This window comes from Mustela erminea, chromosome 13, assembly GCF_009829155.1.
Source record: "Mustela erminea isolate mMusErm1 chromosome 13, mMusErm1.Pri, whole genome shotgun sequence".
NCBI lineage: Eukaryota > Metazoa > Chordata > Mammalia > Carnivora > Mustelidae > Mustela > Mustela erminea.
In genome coordinates this window covers 73,744,801-73,771,460 of record NC_045626.1, presented here as the reverse complement: position 1 = coordinate 73,771,460, position 26,660 = coordinate 73,744,801, and the positions used below count along the sequence as shown (strand labels likewise).

The 26,660-nt window shown below is 51.6% G+C and overlaps 1 protein-coding gene across 1 annotated transcript; it reads left to right on the top strand.

Annotated features, from left to right (window-relative positions):
- Window positions 1-991: 991 nt before the first annotated feature.
- Window positions 992-8,472, top strand: CRYBB2 (crystallin beta B2). The gene is made up of 5 exons (XM_032311478.1): window positions 992-1,045; window positions 3,991-4,109; window positions 5,296-5,428; window positions 6,472-6,614; window positions 8,304-8,472. Exons 1-5 carry the CDS (start codon window positions 992-994, stop codon window positions 8,470-8,472), a joined length of 618 nt encoding a protein of 205 aa, XP_032167369.1.
- Window positions 8,473-26,660: the final 18,188 nt, after the last annotated feature.

Genomic DNA, 26,660 nt, shown 5'->3' with positions numbered 1-26,660 from the left:
GTGGACAGTGGAACCAGCACCCCCACACTGAACCAACTGAACTTAATCTTAAGCGTGAGAAGGCTGATGACCAGGGCCGCACGGCTGGGCCTCTGACCTTGTGATAGGCTCTCAGGGCTGGTTACTTAGCAGAGAAGAGCAGGTTTGGCTCCCAAGCTGCTTATCCGAATTTCTTCTTTCTGGGGGATGGCCCAGCCCAGCCTCTGGTGTGGAAAGGGCTTCTGGCAGCTGGGCATTCTCTCTGGAGCAGGAGCTCTGGTCTCCCGTCCTCAGTGGGGACACACAGGTTTGGGTTCACTGCCCCTCCTGTGGGAAAGAACACAGTGCCGGCGTTCCAGACTTTTCTGACGTTCTCTCCTGCCTACCTTGCGGCTGCCTACCACGGTGCCTGACGGTCCGGCATCACACTCACTTCTTTGCTTCCTGCAGTTTGCCTTCCATCCCAGATGTGTGCACTCATGGGGGGGAAGAAGATGGACGGCAAAGAGGAGCTTTCGGTGTTCTGGGCAAGGGGCGGGGAGGCAATCTGGAGGAGGAAGGTGGGGTGAGAGGCAGGGAGATAGGGGGCTCTGTGAGATACAAAGCGGGACCCAGAGTGTGGCCAAGCATGGCCAGTGTGTGGGTGCTGTGGCCTGCGCTTTTCTTCCGGTCAGGAAATTTGTGCCTTCTGCTTTGCTTTCTGGAGCCAATTGACCGGGACCCATTAGGGAACCAGCTGAAGCTCTAGTTTACCACCACTTCTTTAGCGGACCTCATTTTCCCCTCTGGAACTGGCCTGGACACAAAGAAATGAAGCTAAGGATGGAATTTCAGACTGCTTCTCTGGGACCCCGCTGCTCTGGGACCACCGGAGACCAGGGTGATCAACCAGGCTCTAGGGCTGGAGCAGAGCGGCTCAGGGGCCCCCACGTGACAAAGCCGGGGGCCCAGAGAGGTCCTCACGCCGCTTCACCCATCTCTTCCAGGTCATTCCTCCACAGGACCACCCACGATGGCCTCAGACCACCAGACCCAAGCGGGCAAACAACAGCCCCTCAACCCCAAGGTCGGTACCATGGTGGGAGAGGGCAGGGCGGGCAAGCAGAATGCCTCTTCCAGCCTCAGTTTTCCTTCTGGAAAACCAAGTTGGCATCTTTCTTCCTGAAGCTCCCCTCTCTGGGCTTCAGTCTCCCCAACTTGCGTCCAGGGTAGGACGCTGATTCTGCAGGCCCCTCCCCAGCCCACAACTGGCACACCAAGATTCCTGACACTGGTCTCCAGCGTTGGTGACTTCGGTGTCCCTGCCTTACCCTGTACCCCAATGCCCATGGAGGTTCCCCAGAGCTGGGGCAGACTCCCAGTCCAGTGTGCCAGGGGGCTTGCAGACAGGAGCCAGCTGGGATTCCTGACCTGCTGTGTGTCCTGGGACAGTCACTCGAACTCTCTGAGCCTCAGTTCCCTTCTTTGTAAGATGGGGAGAACTGGATTCACAGAGCGTGGTGGGTATGAGACAAAGGAAACCAGATCACCCTGGAGTGTGGTGTGTCCATGTAACAACTGGCTGTCATTTTATTTTATTTTATTTTTTTTTAAGATTTTATTTATTTATTTGACAGAGAGAGATCACGAGTAGGCAGAGAGGCAGGCAGAGAGAGAGAGAGGAGGAAGCAGGCTCCCTGCTGAGCAGAGAGCCCGATGCGGGACTCGATCCCAGGACCCCAAGATCATGACCTGAGCTGAAGGCAGCGGCTTAACCCACTGAGCCACCCAGGCGCCCCACAACTGGCTATCATTTTGCTTCCTTGTCGGCCCTGCCCTCCTACGACCCCGGGGGCAGGGGAAGGGTGGTAGATCCTAGCCCAATGGCCGGGGCTCATCATACCCAATCTGTACCCAAGCTTCTACCAGCAACCATCCACCTGGCCACCTCTGCCTGGCTCCGTCCTGTGGCCCTCTGCTTCAGGGCCCTGGCTTGGGCACTGTCCTTCCGCAGCCCGGGAAAGCTTGAGCAGATGCAGTCCCTCCACCCACTAATCCCGTTCTTACTTTCAGGAGGAAAGACACACAGCAAACAAACAAATCTAGGACTTCAAGGAGTGGGAAGTGTTTCAGGAAACATGAAACAGGGAAAAGGGTGCAGAGTCGGGATGAATGAAGAACGTGGTGTTAGCAGAGGTGATCAGGGAGGCCTCTCTGAGGGAGGTGGCATGAGAGCAGAGATCCGGGTCAACAGCCCTGTACGCCAGGTGGGGGTAGGGGAGAACATTCCAGATGGAGGGTGCGGCGAGTGCAAAGGCCCAGAGGTGGGCGTGAGCCATGTGAGTCTGAGAACCAGTACAAAGGCCGCTGTGTCATGTTCAGACCCCCTCTGTCCCCTAGACACAGAAAGCCAGCCACATATGCGATTTAACATGTCCTAGCCGCCGTGATAAACAAGGACAAAGAAATGGAAATTAATTCTCGTATTCTCATTCATTAAACCCACTAGAGCCTCATGGAGAATCAATAGAATCCTTATGAGAAAGTGATTTTCGATTATTTCCTTCCTATTCTAAATCTGCAAGATCTGATGTGTCTCTTCCGTGAGAGTACATCCTCGTTTGGACTGGTCGAGCACATTTCACAGACATGAGAAGATTAGATATTGTGTAAAATGTGAGTCCCCGTGTGGTAAGCCCCACAAACAATAGCAGTAATAATAACACTGAGCTTCTGGGCTCCCTGAGGCCTTGTGGATACAAGGAGAAGCTGAGCTTCCTTGTCCTCCTCCCCGCTGCAAGCCCTCGTATCCAGGCCAGGGTCGTCACCAACCAGCCCCTAGCATCCCAGTTCTTGAGTCTCCCAGAACCCTGCAAAAGAGGCGTGATTCCCCCATTCTACAGATGGGCCCCTGAGGCTCGAACCAACCAAGTTGCTTCCCAAGGTTGTGTCGGATGCAATAAGGTGACAACAGAGCCCAGGTCCCCTGACCCTCCTGCAGTCAAGTCAGTGACCTCAAAGGCTGGACTGAGCCCATGGAATTTGTCTCAGAGCCCCACGGGGCCTCCTGGTCCTGGCTTTATCTCGTTAATCCCCAGCCCGGGAGAGAGGGATGTGCTTACCCAGCCAGTGCTGACCCTGTGGATTGTGCAGCCGTTCCCTCTGGGAGCTCGCTGCCCTGAGCTCTGCTCTTCCCCCAGGGGCAGCTCCCTGGGGGAGTGCGGCCACAGAGCCCCCGCCCCCAAATGGGCTCTGCAATCATGGAAGGTGGGGGCTGGCCTCCAAGTTAACATTCTTGGGGGCCCCTTCCACCTCCTTGATGGGGATCCCACTGTCCCCTTCTCTGGGCTGCTGAGAGTGCCAGGTGGGGCAAAGGGAGGGAAGCCCCTTTAAGAAGCATTCTGGGGGCTGGTCAGAAGGGGCCCTGCAGAGCCAGGGGTGAGATAGATGTGTAGGGTGGTGGACTGGCTCTAGCAGAAGCAAGAGAAGTCCTACCTCACCTGCGAGTTCGTGAGAAATTTAGCCTCTGGGGCTGCACCCTGGGATGGGCTGTTTCAGAAACCCCATTTCCTCAAGACCCCAGAGGCTTTGTGTGCACGTTAGTTTGCAAAGGGCTGCCCCAGTGGAAATGGCATCAGATAAACTTGGACTCCAACTTCAACTCTGCCACATAGGCCCGAGGGCTCTGTAAGATATCCCTTAATTCCCAGGAGTCTGCCTCCCACACACAGAGCAAACACTGTGTGCGAACTGTGACTCTTTGAATCCTTCCAGCAACCCCATCAGGTAGGTTCTGTCATTTCCCATTTCACAGATGGAGCAACTGAGGTTCAGTGAGGCAAAGTCCTGGCTCAAGGTCTCACAGCTGGGGACTGGCTGAGCCGGGGCTGTCTGACTCCCTGTTGGGTCTGTGACTCCTGAGAGAGGAGCCGGGCAGCATCCCCAGAGGCTCTTGGAGCCCCCTCCCCATCCCCAATGCCCTGCTTCCCTCCTCCCCATGGTGACAGGTCTGACACTCTCCTCCTGCTACAGATCATCATCTTTGAGCAGGAGAATTTCCAGGGCCACTCTCATGAGCTCAGCGGGCCCTGCCCCAACCTGAAGGAGACTGGCGTGGAGAAGGCAGGCTCTGTCCTGGTGCAGGCTGGACCGTATGTACCAGGGGTTGGGAGGGTGCGCGGGCAGGGAGGGCTCACCTCATTGGGGGCCACCAGGGTGAGGCAACTGGGCTGTGGAGCTGGGGAGATCTGCCTTTATTGTGCCCCCTGGACTGTGCGATTTGGTGGCTGGCAGCCTCTGGAGACGATTTGTGCTTTGGAGTCAGGTAGAGCTGGGTTCAAATCTAAACCCCACCAATTTCATGATGTGTGACACTGGACCAGCTACTTCCTTCTCTGAGTCTCGGCTTCCAAAGGTGGGAAAAGCATGACCCCAAGGCCAGCCACTTCCTCGAGGCAGGGAGATGGACAAAGTGACTCTCATGGAGGTTTCTAGAGTTGCCAATCTCTGGCTCTGGGAGTGTCGTCCCTCTCCTGTGAGGTTTAAAGTCGGATGTCCCAGCTCTGTATTCACTGTCCCCTTCCCTGATCCCAGCCTTACTGGATCTCAGCAGATTCACTGGCACATTTGGGGGCTAGCAGCCTTGGGTCCCTGACCCTGGAGAGAAGGCAAGGTGGCTGGTAAGATGTGACTCTGCCCTAATTGTATCACATAACTCAGCGCAGCCCACAGGGGTCCATCCTTTTGGTTCCCTGACCACTCCGTCTTTGCAAGAGCCTCAGGAATTGGGGGTGGCCCCTGTGAGCCCCTCCCAAGAGGTCAGGGATCCTGGGAAGGTTGGGGGTCCTGGGTGACCCATCCCACAGCTCAAGGTTCTCAGGGAATTTTGCAGAGTGCAATGATTTCCCTTAAGTCAGTCTGCGGGTTTGCAGAACACAGCCAAAGGAAGGGCCTGCTCAGGCCTCCATTATTCAACATACTCAGAGCATCTGGTAGACCCAGGAGAACGTCTTCCCAGACAAGTGAAGTTTTTACCATTTAAACACTGTATCTGATTCTCAGTTGCCTTTTTATGTTAACATTTGGATGGAAGGATTTCTCAAATGGAATTGACACCTCTCTACTTTCTTTTTTTTTTAGAAATAGAATTTTTTATATTTTTAGTAAGGATTATTGATGGTTCAGAATTGAGTTCTGGATGACTGAGGCGATTCTGCTCTTGGCTTGGCAGCATCTGGATTTTGACGGGGGAGCGGGGCAGGTGCTAGCCCCGGGGGGCTCGAGTCACTCGGGGAAGCTGGAGCTGGCCTGACCTGCCTTCCTTCTGTCTCATTGCAGCTGGGTGGGCTACGAACAAGCCAACTGCAAGGGTGAGCAGTTTGTGTTCGAGAAGGGCGAGTATCCCCGCTGGGACTCATGGACCAGCAGCCGGAGGACGGACTCCCTCAGCTCCCTAAGGCCCATCAAAGTGGTGAGGCGCCTCTTCTCGTTGCCTCCTCTCTTTGCCACCTTGGAGCCGGGGCTCTACGGACCAGGATGGAGACTTCACCTCCAGCACTGGGAGCTTTCTGATGGGTGGGGCGCACTTCCTGTGTCACCTAGCATAAGTCGTTCATTTCCCCGGGCCTCAGTTTCCCCATCTGCAAAATGGAGATACTCAGATCTTCTGCCTGAGGTTAGAACCCATCACAGAGCAATTGCTTAATAAACAGTAGCCATCCCAAATGTGAAAAGATATTCTGGGATTGGGTGTGGAGGAAAAGGTAGGTTAGTTAGTTCGTGTTCATAACTCATGTTGGTGGGACCTTCTGGTGCTTCTCTGATCCTGATTCTTACTGGAATGTGAACTCTTAGGGAGGGCCAAGGGCCCGGCAGTGCTCAGGTCCACTCCCAAGCCTCCTGGAGGCAGACTAACTCTCCCCAGAGCTTGAGGGAAGATTGGAGAACTTTGGACCTAGTATCCCATGGACCTGGTTTCCTATGTTGACTCTGGCGCTCCCAGCTGTGTGACCATGGGCAAGCGGCTTTACCTCTCTAAGTCTTGGTTTTCTTAACGTCTGGATAGCATGAGAGTCTTTAAAGGATTAAAGGGGATGACTAAGAAAACTGTTACAGGAACTGGAGGATGGGAAAAGGTGTGGCAAGGAAGGAAAGCCAAAATACCCCAACTGCCTGCTTCGGGCCCCACCAGCCTGTGTCTCTCTGTGTGTAGATCATGGCTGCCATTTTTTTTTTTTTTTTTTTTTTTAAAGAGAGCTGAGGGAAAAAGACCTATCAGAATTGAATGTGCCTTAAAGTATAGACTCTTGAGTGCAACATGAAGACAGCCCAGTGGGACCCCAACAAATGGCTGGTGTTTAACTGCTGTTGGTATAGACACTTAGGTAGTAGGGGTATGGGACAAGAAGTCTATAGCGGGATTGTGCTGATTCCCATGCTGTGGCATCCAGACAGGTGGGAAGGCTCACCCTGAACTCATCTCCTGCACTCACTTTCTCTGATCTCTATCCATAGGACAGCCAAGAGCATAAGATCATCCTCTATGAGAACCCCAACTTCACAGGAAAGAAGATGGAAATTATAGATGATGATGTGCCCAGTTTCCATGCCCATGGATACCAGGAGAAGGTGTCATCAGTGCGGGTGCAGAGTGGCACGTGAGTGGAGACCCAGCCCCTGCTACCCCTGCCATAGGAGCCCAGACTGCTGAGATCCTGAGTCCCACTCTGCCCTGTACCCTGCTGATCTTGTATACTTGCGACCTCAGTCTTCCCTCTGGAAAATGGGCATGGAAATCATGAGCTTGTATGTGGCTTTTGGCCCCCATGGTCCCATCCAGATCTTCCCTTTGGGCAATACCCTACTTCTGGAGGAGATAAAGCATGGTCTTAACCTCAATTCCCAAGAGCAAGACAGTGAACATTAGTGGGGCGCAGATGAGTCAGAGGGGGGACCGGAAGGGAAAGGATGAGTTGAGTGATCTTAACACTGCTGTGAGAGGCAGGAAGTCCAGCCCACGCTGCTTCTTTACTGCATGGGTCCCTGAGTTTAGAAACAGGAGGTGTCATTTCCCATTGAATTAAAGTTCCTTGATACATAGACTCTGGCCATCACCTATGGGGAATTTCTCCTTGTGCCAAACTTCGATTCTCTGCAGGTCCACAGATGGGCTATGGGTAGTGGCTTGCTGCAGCCTGTTCATACCAGCTCACGAAAGCACATTCCTCAGTTTTCAGAATTTTTGTGAGCTGGTTGTTGAAACTTTGGTAGGTCAAAATCAGCCATAGTGGGAGTGTTTATACCACTGAAATTGGAACATCTTTAAAAACCAAGACTCTTTTGCCCTCCAGAGAGCTGGTTGGCCAACATATATTGGCTTTCTGGGGTTCATCAGATTCCTAAAATTGTGTGCCAAGTTCTGTGTTCATGGTCCTCTTCATTTATTTCTTCATTCATTGTTCAATTGGTTGAGCCCCATCACGTGACAGGCATCACATTTGGTGCTCAGTGTGTCAAGGTAGATCAAAGAGGGCTGCCTTCTGCTCTGTAGAGATAACAGCCTAGCTGGGGTCAACCGTTAATAATTTAAGAATCTGCCACAAATCTGGACTTCCTCCCTGAAGCAGAGACTCTTGAACTTAGATCCCAAGAAAGAGTAGGAAGTGCAGGTGTAAAGAGAGGAAAGAAGGTCATTCCAGAGAGAAAACAGCATGGGCAAAGGTCCTGTGGTCAGGGGAGCCTGATGAGTCTGAGGGACACTACAAACTCTAGACTGGCTAGTGCACAGAGATATAGGACACAAGACCAAGATATAGAGCTGCAGGTGCACACAGGGGTTGGCCAGGCAGGTCCTTGTTGGCCAAGACTTTGTATCATTTTGAGGGGAAGAAATTGTAACTCTCATTAGGTGCTCCAAAGAGTGAAGGACCACCCCTAGATTGTGATGACTTCAAATGACAAAGGGATTACCGAGGGCTCCTGGGACTTAGCCTCCTCTCCTTTGGCCTTGCAGCCAGGCATGGGGATGGGATGAGGGTGGACAGAGGCAGTTAGGAGACCTGTCTTATTCTAGGCTTCAGTGGGCTTGAGATCTCCCCTTCCTCTGATCCCAGCATCAGGCTTTCAGTCAAAAGTTGCTTCAAGAGGTAGTGAGCTCCCCATCAGGAGAAGGAAGAAAGCAGGGGCAGGATGCTGGAAGGGTGGTGTTCCTGCTCAACAATCAGGAAGTGAGAAATGACTGGGAGCTCCCCTCTTCCCAGCGGCTTAAAGATGCTCTCTATCCCTCTCTCCCTCTTCTTCTGCTTCTCCTCTGTCCTCCACGTCCCCTCCTCCTCTCTGGCCTACAGGTGGGTCGGCTACCAGTACCCTGGCTATCGCGGGCTCCAGTACCTGCTGGAGAAGGGAGACTACAAGGACAGCGGTGACTTTGGGGCTCCCCACCCCCAGGTGCAGTCCGTGCGCCGCATTCGCGACATGCAGTGGCACCAACGGGGCGCCTTCCACCCCTCCAACTAGTGCCTGCCTTTCCCTCCTTCCCAGGGGCTTGGTCTGCTGCCCAGGATCCCTCCCAGACCTCCTGGCGAGTGAATAAAGTGTGACTTGCAATTTGTGTTGCATTGCCTTTTATCTCCAATGGGAACCGGAGCAGGTATTACGTGCGTGCATATGTGTCTGTGTGTGTGTGTGTGTGAGAGAGAGAGAGAGAGAGAGAGAGAGAGACAGAGACAGAGACGGAAACAGACCGAGAGAACCAGAGAGTGTCTGGGCTGGGGCAGGACAGCAGAGTCCTTACTGAGGCTCTTGGCTGTGTGACCTTAGGCATACTGTCCAACCTCTCTGAGCTTCTGTTTCTTTGTCTGCTTTACAACCGTCTATGCCCTGTGAGGGGCTGGCTGGGCTGACTTCCTAGCTCCCTTTTCCATGGTTGCTGAGAACCACCACTTGCGGGGGCACGTGACGGATGCTTCAGCCCTTAAAAATATACCTGCTGCCTGCCATTCCCACATTAGGGTGTAATCCCCTTGAACGCCAGTTTTCTTAGATCTGCCAGAGGAGCCAACAGCCCTGCAATCCCAACCCATCCCTAGTCACACTTCTCTGCCTTTGTGTGTTCCGTGCTCCCTCTTTCATTACTTGGTGGGCTTGATCACTTAGCATCGCGGTAGGCCTGGGTTCCAATGGCTGTTCCGGAGTCCTGGCCAAAGATCTGGCCTCAGACAAGTCATTTTGCTTCTCAGGGCCCCCATCTTTGTACTTGGGGAAAAAAACAGTTCCTTCTTCATCTGGTTTCAATGGAGATGAAATAAGATAATTCAGACATTCTCCGGAAAACTGGTCATCATTTGCTCGTTATCTGTAGTGCAAATATCTACTCCCAGAGGGCAACTTCTTTTCACTTTAGATTCAGTATCTTTGGATGTAGTGGTTTTCACTTTTGATGTCGTCTAACATCATATGTAAATTCTCAGTCTTTCTGGAGCTGGTTTTTGCTCCCTTCGGGCTCCTGTTGTCCTGGAACCATTTCTTGAGAAGTCCATTTCCCCCTCTGTGGAGCAAGGCCACCTCTGTCTCATACTGCATTGTATATATCCTCATGGAGAGCCAACCCTGCTGACACCTTGAACTTGAACTGCCAGCTTACAGCATTGTGAGAGAATAAAGTACTGTTGCTTAAGCCACTCCATTTGGGACACTTTGTGATGGCATCCCTAGGACACTAATACAGTGATGGCAAGAGGAAAGGGCCAAGAAGACCAAGAGAAGGCAGGGGTACTGCTTGGGGCACCAGACCTCCCAAGGAAGTGGGGGTGTTGGAAGAAGCGTTGGCATCTTCCAGGCAAATCGTGGGGAGAACAATCTTGGCAAGGGGAACAGAGTATGCAAAGACAGGGATGCAAGAGAGAACGTGGTCCCATGTTCTAGGCATAGGGGGCACCTCAGGGCATGAAAACTTTAAAGGTTGGCTTAGCACAAAGTCCTGGGAGATTGCATGGTGATGATCATCATCATGATGTGTGTGGTGAGTAGCACCGACAGGATTTCCACTTATCTTTTCCTGCATACCAACCCACCCAAAACTTAGTGGTAAAGTTACAGCAATCATTTGTTTTGCTCACATGTGTCATTTGGGCAGGACCTGGTAGGGACAGCTCATCTCTGCTCCAAATGGAGTCATCTAAGGTAGCTCAAAGACTGGGGGTGAGTCCCATGGCTGGGTGTTGGTGCTGGCTGTTGGCTGGGACCTCAACTATGGCTCTCAGATCAGACACCCCCCAATGTGGACACTCCACACAGCCGCCTGACCTCCCCACAGCATAGTAGCTGGGTTATAAGAGTAAGTGTCCCAAGAGAAATGTGGAAGTTTCATGGCATTAAGACTTAGCCTCAGAAGCCATACAACATCACTTCCTCCATACCCTATTGAAAGGGGGTCATATAGGTGGACCCAGGCTGGAGGGGAGGAGACGAGTCCCCACCAGTCAATGAGAAGAAGGTCCGTGTATGGGAAGAGATATTTTACGGTGGCCATCTTTACAAAACGCACTCTGTCAAGGGAAAGGAGATGCCGGGAATGAGCTTTGACAAGGTGGAACAGACAGCAGGGGTCCACACGACCGTCGGTGGGACACTCTATGAGCCCCTTGCCCTCCCCAGTGAAAGAACAAGGCCAGACAGGATGGCCAGTTGGGGTCGCTCCTCCCATAGGTTGCTTTGATTGTTTCTCGTTTTCTTTATGTTTCCCTCTCTCTCTTTTCCTCTCTTTCTTTCTACTTCCTTTTGTCTCTCTGGGGACCTATCTATGTCTTTGCTGCTATCACCGCCTCTTTCTGTCTCTCTTTGTGTTCCTCTCTGTTTATTTCTGTCTCCTGCTTCCTTCCCAATCCCTCCCTGTCTCCGTCAAGGGGGCGCTGTGCTCTGTGGGTACCTCTCCCCACCCCTACACCACCTCGAAGCATGGATCCCTCTGCCTCCACTCAGGTCTGTCCGGGGAGCCATCCCCCTAGGCGCAATCCCACTTTTAGCCACCAGGTGGCAGAAGAGAGCCAGCCTCAGGGTTGCTCGCCCTGGAGGGTCCTCTGCTCGGACCGTGATTGGAACGGAGCTCTGTCAGTCACAGCGGCTGCCAGAGCGGGGAGGGGCCCCAGAGCCTCTCCCGGGACAGTGGGGGAAACCAGGCTCCAGAGAACGAGGTCTCACTGGACAGTGACAGAGAAGCGACAGGCCTTATGGTCCTGTTTTATTCTGCAGCTCTCCTCCCCAAAGCTTGCTGGGAGGGGACACAGACTCAGCACCGTTCTTTGCATGAGGAAGGTGTTTTCAAATCACTATCTCACCCACTGTCACTGGAAGCAGAAAACAAGCCTCACCCTGCACTCAGACGTATGGCTTAGCGTAGATGCTCTGCGCTTCAGTTTCCCCCGAGAGGAGAGAGACGCTAGTGTCCATTCATAAGGCTGCCGTGAGGATTCAGCGAGATGCCATGTGTGACATGGCAGTACCAGCCACAGAGCTGGGAGTCGGTAAATGAACACAGTGTGACAAGTGCGAAGGGGAGGCTGTGATATCATGTGGGGCGGACAGGGAGGGCTCCTGGGAGAAGGTTTTTAAGCTGGGTTTTGTAGGACGAGTAGGAGTTCTTCGGGTGCACAAGGACAGAAGCGCCTTCAGGACGTTCACTCACCAATTTGCTCATTCACTCCCGTCATCTTCCGTCCCCTTCTCTGTTCTCTTCTCCCGCCTCACTCTTCCTCTCCTGTCCACTCCCTCTGTTGCCTCCTTCCTCTCCCTTTTCCTCCTTTTCCTCTGAATTCTCTCTGCCCCACCTTTTGTTCATTTCTCACTTGCTTCTTCCCTTTACCTCTTTTTTCTTTGCTCTTTGCCTCATCCCCACGGACCAGGGATCTGTGTTTCACTGATGCAAGGCCAAGATGAGAACCAGGTTTCTAGGGGTTTGTATTTCTGCAAATAGTTTGCCTTTCTGCATCTTTCTTTAAAATAAGCAAATGACGTTCACTAACAGTTTACGACTAAACCTGTTCTTGCAGGAAGTTACACACACACACACACACACCCCATTAAAGAAGACAGAGTTGAGAGAATCAGGATCTCCTTCCTTTCTCTATTTTAATTCAGGCACAGGGAAAGACCAGCTAAGTGGGCCATATTGCCATTTCTAAGGCAGAAGTCAGAAGTTTTGGTCCAACATATTGATCTAAATATTCGTCAAATCCTACCTCACCCCAGACACTAGCAGTTGCTTTATTTTAATTTTATTTTTAATGTTAATTATGATTATTTTTTCATAATCTCTACACCTAACGTGGGGCTCGAACTCACGACCCTAAGATCATGAGTCTCAAACTTCTGACTGAACCAGCCAGGAGCCCCGAGTAGGTGCTTTTTTCTTTTTTTAAAAGGATTTTATTTATTTATTTGACAGACGGATCACAAGTAGGCAGAGAGGCAGACAGAGAGAGAGGAGGAAGCAGGATCCCCGCTGAGCAGAGAGCCCGATGTGGGGCTCGATCCCAGGACCCTGAGATCTTGACCTGATCCTAAGGCAGAGGCTTAACCCACTGAGCCACCCAGGCACCACGAATAGGTGCTTTATATTCATGATTATCCCTGGCTTGTTCCATCCGCATTCAACGGTCTGCCCATCAAGCCCTCCCATAAGCACTCCACCTCCATGGCAGATGTAATTGCAATTATTCACAATTTGTTGGACTCTGCTTCCCAACTGGAACAGAGCCTGCAGGAGGACAGGGAAGGAGGTACTGCTCACATCTCCATGCTGCACCATCAGCACGACCACACAGCAGCTCCCCTGACATGCACAAGTGGTGTGCTAACCGGGCACATGTGCGATGCCTCTCCCCCTTCCCTCGGAGAAGCCTGTCCCTGATTACCTGCTCCTCCTTGGTAAGTTCTCAAATGCTCATGCAGCTGGGATAATAGGGAGGAAACGCTGACCGCCCCCCCACCCCGCCCCGTACCATGACTGGCTCATGGTGGGCACTCAGTGATTGCTGGCTAATTTTCTCACTCTGACCCACAACAACCTGTGGGTTGTTCCCATTTTCAGATGAGCTCTGAGGTTCAGAGAGGGGGCTGTGGTTTGCAGAAGGCCACACTGGCAAGAAGTGTGAAAGCCGGAGTGTAAACCCAGGGCTCTCTCTGACCCTTGGTCATCGGCCTCTTTCGAAGGTCAGGTGTTGCCCTGTGGGGCCTCTGGTACTAGAGATGCTGATGGGCAAGGCACCCTGACCCCAGCTTTAAGACTAGTCCTTTCTTTGTCCTTCCTCCTTTGAGTCTTTGATGCTGGCTGCCTGGCTGGCTGGTCCCAGTGACCTGGGGCTGCTGACACAAGCTTTCCAGGGTGTGCAGGCTGGAAGTGAGGCTATGGTTGGCATGGCAACATATTCTTAAAACCAAGGGTTTGCTCCCATCATAAGGAAGTAGTTCGGTGGTGAAGGACTTGGCATCAGGAGGCTTTGACCAAACTGTCCCAGAGGAAATACCCGGAAGGGGAAGGGTGTGTGATTTCTCTGTGTTGTTGTTCTGAATCTCCATCATCCTTTCAACCCTCTGAATTTCTGTTAAATTCACCCACTTGTCAGCCATCCCTGGACCCAGGTCGGTATCCTCCCTTGTTCACACAATCCCAACAGCCTTCTCAAAGGTCTCCCCATGCTCCCTCTGCACCGCAGTCTATGCTCTAGAGAGCTGTCAGAAGGATCTTCTCCAAATGCACCTGCGGTCACAACGCCCTCCTGCTTAAACCTGCTGTGGCTCCCCACTGCTCTCAGAATGAAGACCCTAATCCCCGACTCACAGCATCTTCAAGGACTAATCCCTGCCTCGTGTCCACAGCCTCCTCCTACGTAAATACACTAGTTCTTTCTGTCCTTTGGACCCATCACGAACCCTCCAGCCACAGGGCTTCCCAATTGGCCAAATGAGTCCCCTGCGGTCTTCAGACCTCCACTTAGTGTCTTCCCTGGCTTCACAGGCCAGGCCAATCCTCTGATGACACCTGCTTTTCCACCCTGCTCACCTCTCTCCTGAAGGCCTAATCACACGTGCTGTTTTGTATTTCTTTGTCTCATTCCTTGATTCATCTCCATTACCTCCTTGATTCAAGTGTCCTTGAGGGCAAGAGCCAGGTCTAATTTACATTCCATATATCCAAAACCTGGTACATGCATGCTTGAGGCTTGATAGATATTTACAGGATGAATGGGTGAAAGAATGAATGGTCAGACCCCGAGATCAGGGACCAACCAATAGGACAGTCTCCCTCAAATCACTCACATCCAGGCAGAAGGCCATGGGAAATTCAGACTGTCGGTCTAATGAAAATCAGGCACCAAGAGGAAAAACTGGTCTTGCTCTCTTGACATGTGCCCATCCCCATCTTTTCAGGTCAACTTATTGTTCAGGCTCCTTTGGAAATGCTTCCTCCTCCTTGAGTCAGTGCCAAACCCCCAGTAGTCCCTTCCAGAGCACAGACCCCAGGTATCTGTCACACGGTGAGATACGACTCCTGACTCTTCGTAGCTGTGTGCCTTAAGCAACTGAGCGTCAGTGTTCTCATCTGAAAACAGGGAGTATGAGGCTTATTTATGCCTCAGAAGAGTGGGCTCAGAGCCGGTGCCTCGTTGCTGAAAAGTGACCTAACTTCTTTCTTTTAGACTCTCAATGCTCCTCCTACCTCGGGGCACCAGGATGTTCCAGCTGTTCCAGTTTAAAGAGTGTAAAGAACAGTGTCCAAGAAATACTTTCCCTCCAGGGCAGGGCTGCTTAGCCTCCAGGCTCCCCATATGCCCCGGGGGCTGCTCTGTGCCTGGTGCAAAGTTCAGCAGCCTCCCTGGCCTCTGTCCACTAGATGGCAGTAGCAGCAGCCCAACTTGTGACCACCAACCAGGTCTCCAGCCTTTGCCAAATATCTCCTGGGGGCAAAATCGTGGTGGGGTTGAGAACCCGATGCTCTGGGGGAGGAGGGAGACGCATCCTGGGGGGACGACCGATGTGCTTTTAAAGAGATTTTCAAAATAATGGGTGGGGTGGCAGGCAGGGCTGCAGATGGGAAAGGGAACAATTAGGTGGGCATTTGCCTCTGCCTCCTGCATGAGCCGGACTCAGATAAACCACTCAGGCGGGAGGGGGCCAAGCCTCTCATCTCACAGACGGGGGAAACTGAGCCCCGGTGGCAAAGGCTTTGGTATTGGGCAAACAGCAAAACATGGGTACTTATCCCACACACACATACACACACACAAATATACACACATTTAGTTTGTACATATAACTGCATGGTGACTAACATAACATAATAAAAATTATTGGTACATATATATGAGATTTTTTTTTTTTACATATTTTATATATAGCAACCCTTATGCTATGGAATCACAAGGAGGAAAAGGGTTTTTCATTTTTTTGACTCTGTAGACCAATGTGTGTGCCACACATGAGCAGCCTGACCTTGCTTCCTTTCCCTTAGCTCTGGAAAGACACAACAGGAGGGAATTTGGGATGCATTTACTGCCTGTGGTCTTTGGGCTTGGAGTCCTGGAGAGAGGGTAGGGGGAGGGAGGGCAGGGAGGGCTGTGCCCCTGGACAGGTACCCCTGTGCTCAGTCAGAGGGATGGCTGTGGGCTAAACAAGAGGACAGTGTCAGTTCGTCCTTTCATTTTATTCAGCTGTTTTGGGGGAGGGGCATACATTTAATTTTGAGTGAAAAGAGCTGACTTCCACCCTCAATTTAACACGCAAGCTGTTACCCAGCAAACAGACTACAGGAAGTCATGGAGGGGAAGTGGGGAAGGGCCCATCCCCCAACTTTTGAACCCAGTGCTTCAGGCCACACTCCCCCCTCCTCCTCCACCCCCTGAAGCCTTGTGCACCTGGGTGAGGAGTCTGACTTTGGGCAGCACAGAGACAAAGCGGGCAGTGGTGGGAGGGCTTTCCAGAATAAGAGGGTCACGAGTGCAAAATGATCCAGGTGAGGGAAATGTACGTGGTTTTGCAGGCATGAACTGGGGTGTCTGTGGGGCACAGGAGGAGGAACAGTGGGAGGGAAGGCTGGCCAAGTACCTCCAGAGTATGGAGGTACACAGTGACCACAGAAAGAAGCTGGGGCTTGATCCTGAGGGCACTGGGGAGCCATGGGAGGGTTCTGAGCAAGGGAGTGATGCCATCTGATTGGCACCAGAGAATATCCCCTCTGGCTAGTGTGTGGAGTTGGGGAACGTGCAGAGGGGCAGGAGGTGTTTTCTTTAAACAAGGGAGGCCAACAGCTTGTACTCTTGGGTGGGAGCGCACTGAGGGATGGGGTGGACTTCTCCCGTGCACCCACTCCTCCTCAGAAGGGGCCCTTGGAAGCTTTGCAGTCTAGTCCTGGGGCTCCATGCCATCCAGTCTTTCTACTGCTCAAAGCACATCTGTTGCTTTCTTTTTGCAGATGTTTCTTTCATGAGAAGGACAATGGTACAGATACAGGGCTGCGCCCCTCCCCCCAACCATTCCCTTCCCTCTCCTGTCTTAAGGCACACTGTGTTGTCTTTTCCCGGATTCATTTTTTTCCAACTCTGGCTATGTGTTCATACCCATCATGTTGTAACATGTAATAGGTTTAGTTCCTTCCTGGTTAACTGGTGTGGAGGGCTTTACCGCAGACATTATGCAAGTTGCATTATGATTGAATCCCATCCTGACAGGTGTTGATGCTGCTTCCCTTGTGTGTTACTCTAAACCACACTGTGTGAGCACCCGTAAGTTTGCGGAATACTTTATCCAACTTCTTGAGTGGCTCCCGGGCTTCTGCCGTTGAGAGAGAACACTGTAATAAAGGGGCTTTAGTGCACTCAAATCCCAGCTCTCTAACCTCTGGGCTGCGTGACGGGGCAGGGTGCCCCAGCAGCCCTAATTTTCTCACTCCTAGAAATGAAACGAGCCCTGCTTCCAGGGCTGTGGGAAGCATTGACAATGTTACTGTATGGGCAGCACTTAGGACAGAGCCAGGCCCTGTAAGTGCTTCACAGAGTCCTTCTGCTGTTCAAATTGAGCATCAGAGAAGTTGTGAAGTGGATCACGGAACGGACTCTTCTCCCGGGGAATGTGGCTTTGGACAAGTCACTGCACTTCTTTGGGTCTCCCTTCCACATCTGCAACACTGGGCCTTGTGAAGATTTTAGGAGGTCATTCGTGCCGTATATTAGACCCTCGGCAAAGATCTCATCTGTCTTTCTTTCTTCCATTTCCTTGTGCTGGTGAGATGGTTCGAGTATAGGTTCTTCTTGGACAGATCCAAGACTGGGACTCAGAGAGGTGGAGTGACTTTCTGCAGATCACACAGCCTTCGGGGACAGTGGAACTCTCTCTGGCCATGTCCCTGGGCTGGGTCCCTCTGACCTCCAAGGCCAGCCAGCTTCCTCCCAAAGACCCCTTTAGAGCCTCACCCCCTTCCCCAACCTGAAGCTTGGCCACCTATTAAGTTCTTGCCTCCAGGGTATAACGGATACAAACAGTCTTCCACTTGGCCTCTCAGAAACAGCCACCAAATGCTCCCAGTAGCATAGCAACCACAGAATCAAAACAAGCCCTTAATAGAAGACCAGAAAAGAAGCGGGTATAGGGAGCCCACCCTCAAACTACTGCCCCCTACTCTGATGCCCACTGCTGGGCTTTTAGCTCAGAGAGTTGACTTGGTTTGCATTGTATCTTTACATTTAAGGGCATTTCCACCCGCCCAGCCCAGCGTTGTTTTCCTCCAGGATTCTGGGGCTGGGAGCCAAGAAGCAGGGTTTAAAATATACAAAAGGAAACAGAGCGTGGCGAGGTCTGGAGAAGGAGAACCATTAGCGAGGGGGTGTGCTGGAGGTGGCAGAGTGGAGCGGGCACTGGGCCATGTCCAGCCGGAGAGTGGCTTTGCCTTAGCCCCTTGAAGTCACTGGGGGGATGCACAGCAGCGAAGAGGTCGGCCCCTCACGCCAGCTTCTCAGCCCTGCATCAGCCCCCCAGCCATGAAATCCCAAAGAGGGGGTCTGATCTGATGGTTTCCAGTTTTTGTAAAGAAAAGAAACTGTTTTCTAGGTAATCTAGCAGAACGTACCCCAATATGCAAAGCAGATAAGAGAGTGTTGGGGTGGAAATAGGGGCTCTCTACCTTATCCCCCCACCCTTTAATGTCTGCTCCCCGTGTCGGCACCCTGAATGCTACAGGGCACGTCCAGCCCCTTCAGTGACAGCTGGGGAAACTCTTTATGGAGAGGAATATGAGCTCACTACTATTATTTGCACTTTTAACATGCCAGGTGAAGGGATATGACTTAACTGTGTGCTGGAATCAACTCCCCACAGTTCCCTGATAAGTTCCCACAGTTCCCACGGCTACCTGATCCCCACTTCGCAAATGAGGCAGCAGAAGCACAGAGAGGTCTAGTCACTTCAGGAGGTCGCCCAGCTGGAAAGGGGTAAAGCCAGACTTCAGAGCCCAGCCGTTGTGTTTGACTCTAGACCCAGGGGGTCTAGACTCTAGACCCAACTGTCCCACAGGAGCTGAGCCAGCACAAAGAGGGGTCCGGTGTGGAAAGCATCTCAGCGAATGTGCATGGCTGGTGCTCTGAGTCCAAGATGGGCATCAGACATTTGTTCTGGATGTTGGGTAAGATAGTGAGGGTGAGTGGCCAATGAGCGTGGGAGGAGGAGGAAAGAAGCCTTGAGATCACTCAGGGGAACTTGGAGCTAGGGAGATATAGCAGATGCTTGAGCTCAAGGATCAAATCATACTCTTGGCTGCACATCTGTGTTGGGACAATAGGCCCAGAGTATTTTGTTAGTAACAATCACGACAACGCCAGACATTCTGCTAAGCCCTTTGTAGACATGATCTTAATCATCACAAAATCTCCAAGAGAGATGGTGTCGTCATCCCATTTTACAGATGAGATCACTGAGGCTCAGAGAAGTGAAGTGATTTGCCCCAGGCCACAAGCCTGGTGAGTGGTAGTGCTGACACTGGGATCCAGGACTGGCTGACCCCCAAGCCTACATACACGTGTCAGGCCACTGTCATGTTGTCCACAAATGATCCCAAAATCTTGGTGCTGTAATAGGTGCAAACCGCCTTCTTCCCAGATTCGGCCCCAACAAGACAACCATGTTTGTCAGGAAAATCCTGGTATCTGCCTTGTGCTCCCTGCTCCAGCAAAGTCATTGTCAAGCAGAACCCCACGTTCTCTCTGTTCCCCAGGGGGACCCCTCGAGCTGCATTTCCAATTGGTGCAAAGCCCAGCACGGTGATAGTGTGGCTGCCCTTTCTTCTCCTCATGCTGCCTCCTGCCGTGCCTGCAGCCTGCCCCAGGGTTCAAGACCAAGATCCTCATCAAGGAGCCCATGTGTACGGGGACTCTCACCCAGGGAAGAGGCACCAGCGGTGGTCCATTTACTGCTGAACGAACCGGAAGCCCAAGCACAGACAGCTATTGAATGTGCAAAATGTTATCACTTCCTTGGGAAAGGGTGTCCCTTTATGGAAAGAAAAATAACATTTCAGCACGGCGCAGTCTAAAAAAAAAATCTCTGTGCCACAGAACAAGAAGTGTGCATCTGGCTCATGTGTCTGCTGTAGGCTGGCTGAGCCACACTGGGCTCAATGGGCAGCTGAGTTCTGTTCCCTGTGTCTCTCGGGCACCCCTTGGGGTCTGTGGGCTGGTGGGAGATGTTCCTCTCCCAGCAATGGCAGGAGTGCAATAAGGGGACCAGAAACAGTCCAAGCTTCTTGGGACCTAGCCTGGGAACCAGCACACGTGGCTCCCACCTCCTCCCATTGAACTCAGCAAGCCACATCAAAGGGTGGTAAACTGTATGTACTCTATCCCTTAGTAGAAGGAACTGCAAGGTCCCTTGGGAAGAGTGGGAATCCAGTAAGGGGCCAGCACTGGGTCAGTGTGCGCTACCATAGTGCCTACTCGGCTGAAAAACGTGTCCCCACGTTCTTTGATCCTCCTTGGAAAGGGTAGAAACTTTGAGGGTGGGCAGGGCTTCTGGACTCCGTTGTAATGAACAGAACAGGATGGAAGTGATGGGGGTAGGGGTCACTTCCAAGGACTAGGCCCCGGGACTCCCTCCTTGCCCTCGTGAGCATCACCACTCTGGGGAAGCCAGCCACTGTGTGGTCAGGACACTCCAGAAGCCCTATGGAGGGACCCCCTTGGTGAGGACCCTGGGACTGTGGCCAACAGCTGGGCACCGGAGCCTTCTGGAAGCAGGTCCCCTAGCTGCAGTCAGACCCTCAAATGACTTCAGCCTGGTGACATCCTGTTGGCGACTGCGCTGAGAGATCGAAGCTAGAAGGAGCCAGCTCAGGTGCTCCTGCCTTCCAGACCCGCAGCCACCTTGAGACAGTAAATGTTTATCGTTTTAAGCTGCCAAGTTCTGGGGCAATTGGATATGCAGCCACAGATCACTAATGCCTAATCATTATGCTCACCCACTGCCAGCATCTCATGTGAGGCTTGGACAGAAGATGTTTTGTCTGTTCCCCAGAGAACCAACAAAATCCCAACAATTTACCGAGATGAGGGGACTAAAAATACCCGTGGTAAACTGTGGTCGTTAAGAAACACCTGTTCTCAAGCTGCCCAAAATAGGCAGCTCTCGAATGGAATGAAAATGCATCAGCGGATGGGAACGGATGTGTGCGGACTGATGCCAGTCCCCGGCAGACTCAGCTTGTCACTTGGTTCCTCCTTGTCGCTGAGGTGGGGAGAAGAATCCAGAGGAAGATCTGATGAGGCATGCTGGAAAGAGCTGCACGTGGCAAGGCACTGAGGGCTCTGCCCAGGGGCATGGGAGGCGCTCACTCACGCTTCCTGCACCCCGACTTTATGCCAGGTACAAGGTAGGCTCTTAAAACTCTGTATATGAGGACCAGCAGTTGGAGTGCCAGAGGACTTTGGCTTTATAATGTGGACTCAGGGGCTAGAGGGTAGGTGGGTTAGTGGGTAGAGCCCACGGCCAGCCCTGGGTTTGAATCTAGCAATTATGCTCTGAGGCCTTTGAGTGGCCAGTCCTGGAAATACCCCAAGGCAGAGTCCTCCTCTCACAAGTGGACATAATAACAGTGCCCACCTGATCTGTAGGGGGAGTCCGGCCAACTTTGCTTTGTAGGACTCCTCCCCACTCCATGTGTTCTGTCCATCCTGGTGCCCTGACACAGCATGTCCTTTTGGCCACATGATTCGTTCAGGAAAAGACACTTGACCCAAGCGAGGCCAATCAGATGAATGTAGGAAGATGTTCTTTCTTTCTTAAAGTGTGACATTTAGAAAACATGAGCCATGGAGAGCCTGGTGGCTCAGTCTTTAAGCATCTGCCTTTAGCTCAGTTCATGATTCCAAGGTCCTGGGATCAAGTCCCACATCAGGCTCCCTGCTCAGCAGAGAGCCTGCTTCTCTCTCTCTCCCTCTGCCTTCCACTCTGTCTGCTTGTGCTCTCTCTCTGTCACTCTGTCAAGTGAATAAATAAAATCTTAAAAAGAAAAAAAGAAAAAGAGAAGAAACATGAACCTGTGTTGCCAGTTCCACTAACATGCATACCATGGGAAGAAATCCTGTCTAAGATCTGGCAAGTGATGACAGAGTCTCTTGACATTGTTAAAGTGCTTGGATCCTGCCATACCTGAAGCCTACCCAGAATTTGTCTTGGATGTCTGTATTAGAGTTCTCTAAAGAAACAGAACTCATAGGATGTGTGTTTGTTGTACACACAGACACATGGAAGCACACACACACCGTATTGGTTCTGATAAACAGTCTATTGATCGATAGTGATAGACGTGGAAAAAAAAAATAAGACTCATATAGTTACGGAGGCTTCAAAATCTCAAGTTCTGCCGTCAGGGAGACCAGAAGAGCTGATGGTGTCAGTTCCAGTCCAAAACCCAGCAGGCCTGAGAACCAGGGTTTCAGTTCAAGTCCAAAGGCAGAAGACTAATGTCCCAGCTCAGGGCAATCAGTCAGGAGGAGTTCCCTCTTACTCAGAGAGTGTCAGCCTTTTTGAGCTAGTCAGGCTTTCGAGTGATTAGGGAAGGGCCCCCACATGAGGGAGTGTATCTGTTTCACTCAGTCTACAGATTCAGATGTGAATCTTAACCAAAATCACGCTTGCCAACAACACTCAGAATAATGTTTGACTAGATATTTGGGCACCCCGAGACCGAGCCAGGTGAGCACATCAAATTAATCATCAGACTGTCCCAGATATGTCATCTAATACCTTCCTTTGTTTGCTTTAAACACATTCAAGCTGATAGAACTTGTTTGCAATCAAGAGTCCCAATTGATAGAAGCGCTTACTTCATAGGGATAATAAAAAAATGAATGAGCTCTTGCATAGCACAGTGCCTGGGAGACAGCAAGGGCTCAGAAATAATCATCACTGAAGCCTGTGGCCAAGAAGCATCATGGGAGCAGGACTAGTCCGTGGGGCTGCTGCTTCTCCCCATAACCCTAAAGTCAGAAAAACGGTCTGAGCTTTCTTCTGCGTATGCACTTCCTCTCCTCTCTATACACTATACAGCTCTATACAGTTGGTCCAGGGGTCCTAGGTAGACGGAACAGACCATCCACCTCATGGGAAAGCCATGTTCTCAGTCTTCGGACACAATTATCAATAAGCTGATAGATGAGGAACCCAGAGAGTCTCTCAGGCTGTCGTCTGGAACATCATCTAATTTTGAATGCCAAAAGCTGGACATCACCTCGGTTTTTCTCCTTTTGTTTTCCTGGAATAAATTCTGATCTCCCCCAGACTAACGGATGTCCAGGTCTGTACATATCAAAAGCTGTCCTCAGGGAAGAAAAGTGCCAAGCATATTAAAAACTTTGAAACTAGTTATCCCAGGAATGTGTCTTTCTTTCTAAGAACAGTGGGAGTTTTGTCTTTGACCACCGGCCTCTGTTCCTTGATGGAAACACGCCTCCCCTACCCTGCAAGGCACCTCCAGGCTGTTAATCGTAATCTACCACCTTCCTCACAGGTGGAAAGCCTGTGACCAGCTGAGCTGATCCTAACACCATGGTCATATCCTCTCTCGGACCCAGTGTTGGGTCCTGTGATGACCCTGTGAGCCAAGCAGAGCCAATTGACACCCTTCTTTGAATTCCTATATCAGCGAGGGAAAAAGAGGGGAGGAAGAGAGATAGAGAACTATAGAAACACAGGAAGAAGGCGCCTGGGTAGCTCAGTTGGTTAAGCCTCTGCCCTCCGCTCTGGGCCCTGGGATCCTGGGATCAAGGGCTGCATGTGGCTCCCTGCTCAGCAGGGACTGCTTCTTCCTCTACCTTTTCCCTACATCTCGTTCACTCTCTCTTTTAAATAAATAATTAAAGAAAATCTTTTTAAAAATCTGTATTTTAAAAAAAAGAAAGATAAGAAGAGAAAACCCTTTCCCCTTGTGATTACAAGCCATAGCTAAGAGGCTTGGGGCTACCTATGGCCATTTCTCCTGCCTTGTAGAGAGAACAACACAGTGAAGGAAGAGGAAAGATAGAGAACTGAGTGCCAGGCACATGGGAGGACATCACATGAGCCCCTGGATCCAGCTATACCTGAAGCAATCAAAGATTTCCTCCTTTCACTTAAAGCTTTTTAAATTGAAACCATGGCCTGTGGCCATTTCACATTCCCTAAAAACTCACTTAAAAAAATGGTGAAGGGAATTTCAGACACGCTGGTGCCAAGGAGCTCCAGCTTGGGCCAGGCTGGGCTGCCAGATGGCTGAGAGCTCTAGTTACCCTCCCATAGTTTGGAAGTCTACCCTGTGCTCCAAAGTGCAGACTCTGGAGTCAGAAGACTGGGATGGGAGCCCCCAGTGCTGACTCTCTGAGCCCCAATTTCCTCCTCTGTCAACTATAGATAATGGTAGCCACGTCCTAGGGCAAGCGGAGAATTACATGAGCTTGTGGCTGTCGAATGTGCAACTCAGTGCTTGGCACATGGGAGAGCCCCAGCGGCACGGGAGCTGTCTAGCCCAGTCCTCAAGCATCCCAGCCTGCTGCTCCCTCCCCTGCCTGACCCAGTTTTTCATCCAAATTTGGCCACAGGCCCGGGCCCTGGCCTATTTTAGGTACACATCTTTTTGTGGCAGGAAAAAGAGCCCCACACAAGTTACCTTGAAAACAGGGGGTTTATTGTGGGGACAAATGAGGACAGGACAGGAATGTGGAGGGGGTGGATGCAGGAAAGCCCTTGGGACTGGAACTGTTTTGATTGGAATGGCTTTTCTCTGTTGCTTTAAAAGGAATCAGTTCACCTGTGCTGGCCTGCCTGTAGCCCTTCCCCCTCCCCCCAGGGCCTGGGGATAAACAAACGCCCCCCCCCCCCACCACCACCAGGGGAGGGAATGGATGTTTTGGTTGCTGATAGTTCGGATTCATGTTTTAAGAGCTCTCAGAATCAATGAGGCTCTTGTGACGAATAATGACACAAGGATGACAAGCCGTAAACTGAGGCTGCCCAGGTGAGCCAGGAAACGTGGTCACCCTCAGGCACAGAGGTCCCAGGAAGGGAGGGGACTCGGATGGCGAAGAGTTCTGGGAGTGTGGATGCCGCCCAGGAGATGCAGGGATTATGAGTCCAGGACTGGACAGCTGGGAAGGCAGCCCTCAGGCCTCCAAAGACCACCTTGTGTCGCCTATAGTGTAGGTGCCTGGCTGTGTTCCTGCTCATGGGGACTTGGCCTGCAGAGGCCCTGGGCAGCCCACAGCCCACCCAGAGGGAGACCCACTGGGTCTCCTGATCTTTTCAGACCCCCGTCCACTGATCTTTTCAGACCCCCACCCTAGGATGCTTGAATCCCACAGAAGCTCTGGTGCGCTGGCAGGTGATGGAGAGATGCTCCCCACTCAGCTGTTTCAGGGTACAAGGCAGGGAGGGGGATGGAGCATGAGCTTCCCCTGTTCCCAGCCCATCTCCATCTCCAGGTGGGAGGCCAAGTTCTTGATATCATTTCTGCATGCTTGGAACACAATCTGTGCATGCACTTCCTCTAGCTCTCTGACTTCTGGTGACTCCTGCTCCCTCCCAACTCTTCCCATCATCTTCCTGACTGACGCCCAGCCCTGCGCCTTGGCAATCATGTTACTCCTTGTCTCAAATCTTAGCAAGTTTGCAACAGCTCTTCTCCACTCCCCAGGAAGACTCCAGGAGGATCTCACCTCAGGGGAAATTGCAGGGCCCCTCTATGTGGTGAAAACACATGAGGCTCTTTTCATCTAGCTTACTGGCCCCCTCTTTTGCATAGCAACCATGCCCTCATTTTTGCTAGGGTGAGGGTTCCCATTTGCTCACACTCATCCCATCATTCTCTGCGCTTTCAAGAGAGTTGACTCCACCTCCTGGATGCTGGAGGTAGAACATGTGACCTAACCCAGGCAATTAGCGCCTTCTATCTTTCTGGCCACTCATGGTCCCAGTTCGTTTGTTGCATGACTTGAGGTGCCGAGAAGAGCCTGGGACCTCTTTTCTGATGCTTTCTGAGGAAAGAAGAATGAATGGAATATAGAGCTGCCAAAACTAGTTTTGATGAAGGACCTAGATGGTGCCAGTCTCAAGGAAGTGGAGTTGAGAAACGGAAAGAGAAATTGCATCCTGGTCAAATCATTTAAGCCCCTGGATTAAGCCACACCTGAAGGTCTGACCCTGGGTTGTTCAAAACAAAAGCCAACAAATTCCCTTCTCTCACTTCCAGTTCTTAGATACCTGCACTTGATAGAGGTCTAGCTGAAGGCCAGATCCCAGAGCCAATAAGAGGCCCTAGCCAAGGGACAGATGAATTTTACCGTTGTTCACACCAAGTTCTGAAGCCTGTCCTCCCATAGTGTCAATTTCTAGGTTCCAGTTCAAACTATTAGTCCCTGTCCTATCCCCCCAACCCAAGCTCTCTTACTGATTCCACTTATAGCAACATGGTAAGTAGGTCAATTCATTTCTTGACCTCAGTGTCCCACTTGACCTCCCTCTGGGCTGGCCCCAGACCAACAAATGGTGTCTGTCACATGAATTTCTGGCCCCTGGGGAGCTCAGTAACTGCACACCTCCTTCTGCTCCAGGTCCCCACCTCAGTGCTGTCTCTAGGGTGCTGCACCCCCGGGGCCCCTGACCTCCCTGGGCTTGTCCTGCTATTCTGGCAATTTCCCAGGTTCGGGACTTTTTCCCACATCGAAGCTTCACAGTTGCTGGTTCCTTGGCTTGGAATGCCCTTTTCTGTATCTGGACCTAGTTATCTTCAGTCCTCCTTCAAGTTTCAGCTGAAATGTCACTTCCCTGGGGAGTCCTTTGTGGCCTTTAATCTAGGTCAAGTTGGCCTGTTTTACCTTCCCATGACACCTCGAGATTTTTCTCTGTAACAAGATGTTCATGCTTCATCACTCCCTGGGGCCTAACACAAAACCTCATACATGGTACGTTCTCAACAACATCTGGGTGAATGAGTTCAGCAGGGTCTGAGCACCATCACCCATGCACGCAGGGAACAGAGGTCCAGAGAGAAGCAGAACTTGCCCAGAGTCCCATAGCAGGTCTGTGGCCTTGTGGACAAGGGAAGCAGGAAGTGTGTCTGATGCTTCTGAGGCCCCCTGGGGGTGGCCACACTTTGTCTTTTAATACCAGCCTCATTTACATCTCTGAGGAACTTT

What these genes read in the sequence shown, in the direction of transcription:
- CRYBB2 (XM_032311478.1), top strand. Translation starts at nt 992, where the DNA reads ATGGCCTCAGACCACCAGACCCAAGCGGGCAAACAACAGCCCCTCAAC. An exon ending in AACAGCCCCTCAACCCCAAG is followed by an intron (nt 1,046 to 3,990) that starts GTCGGTACCATG and finishes CTCCTGCTACAG; the next exon opens with ATCATCATCTTTGAGCAGGA. An exon ending in GTGCGGGTGCAGAGTGGCAC is followed by an intron (nt 6,615 to 8,303) that starts GTGAGTGGAGAC and finishes TCTGGCCTACAG; the next exon opens with GTGGGTCGGCTACCAGTACC.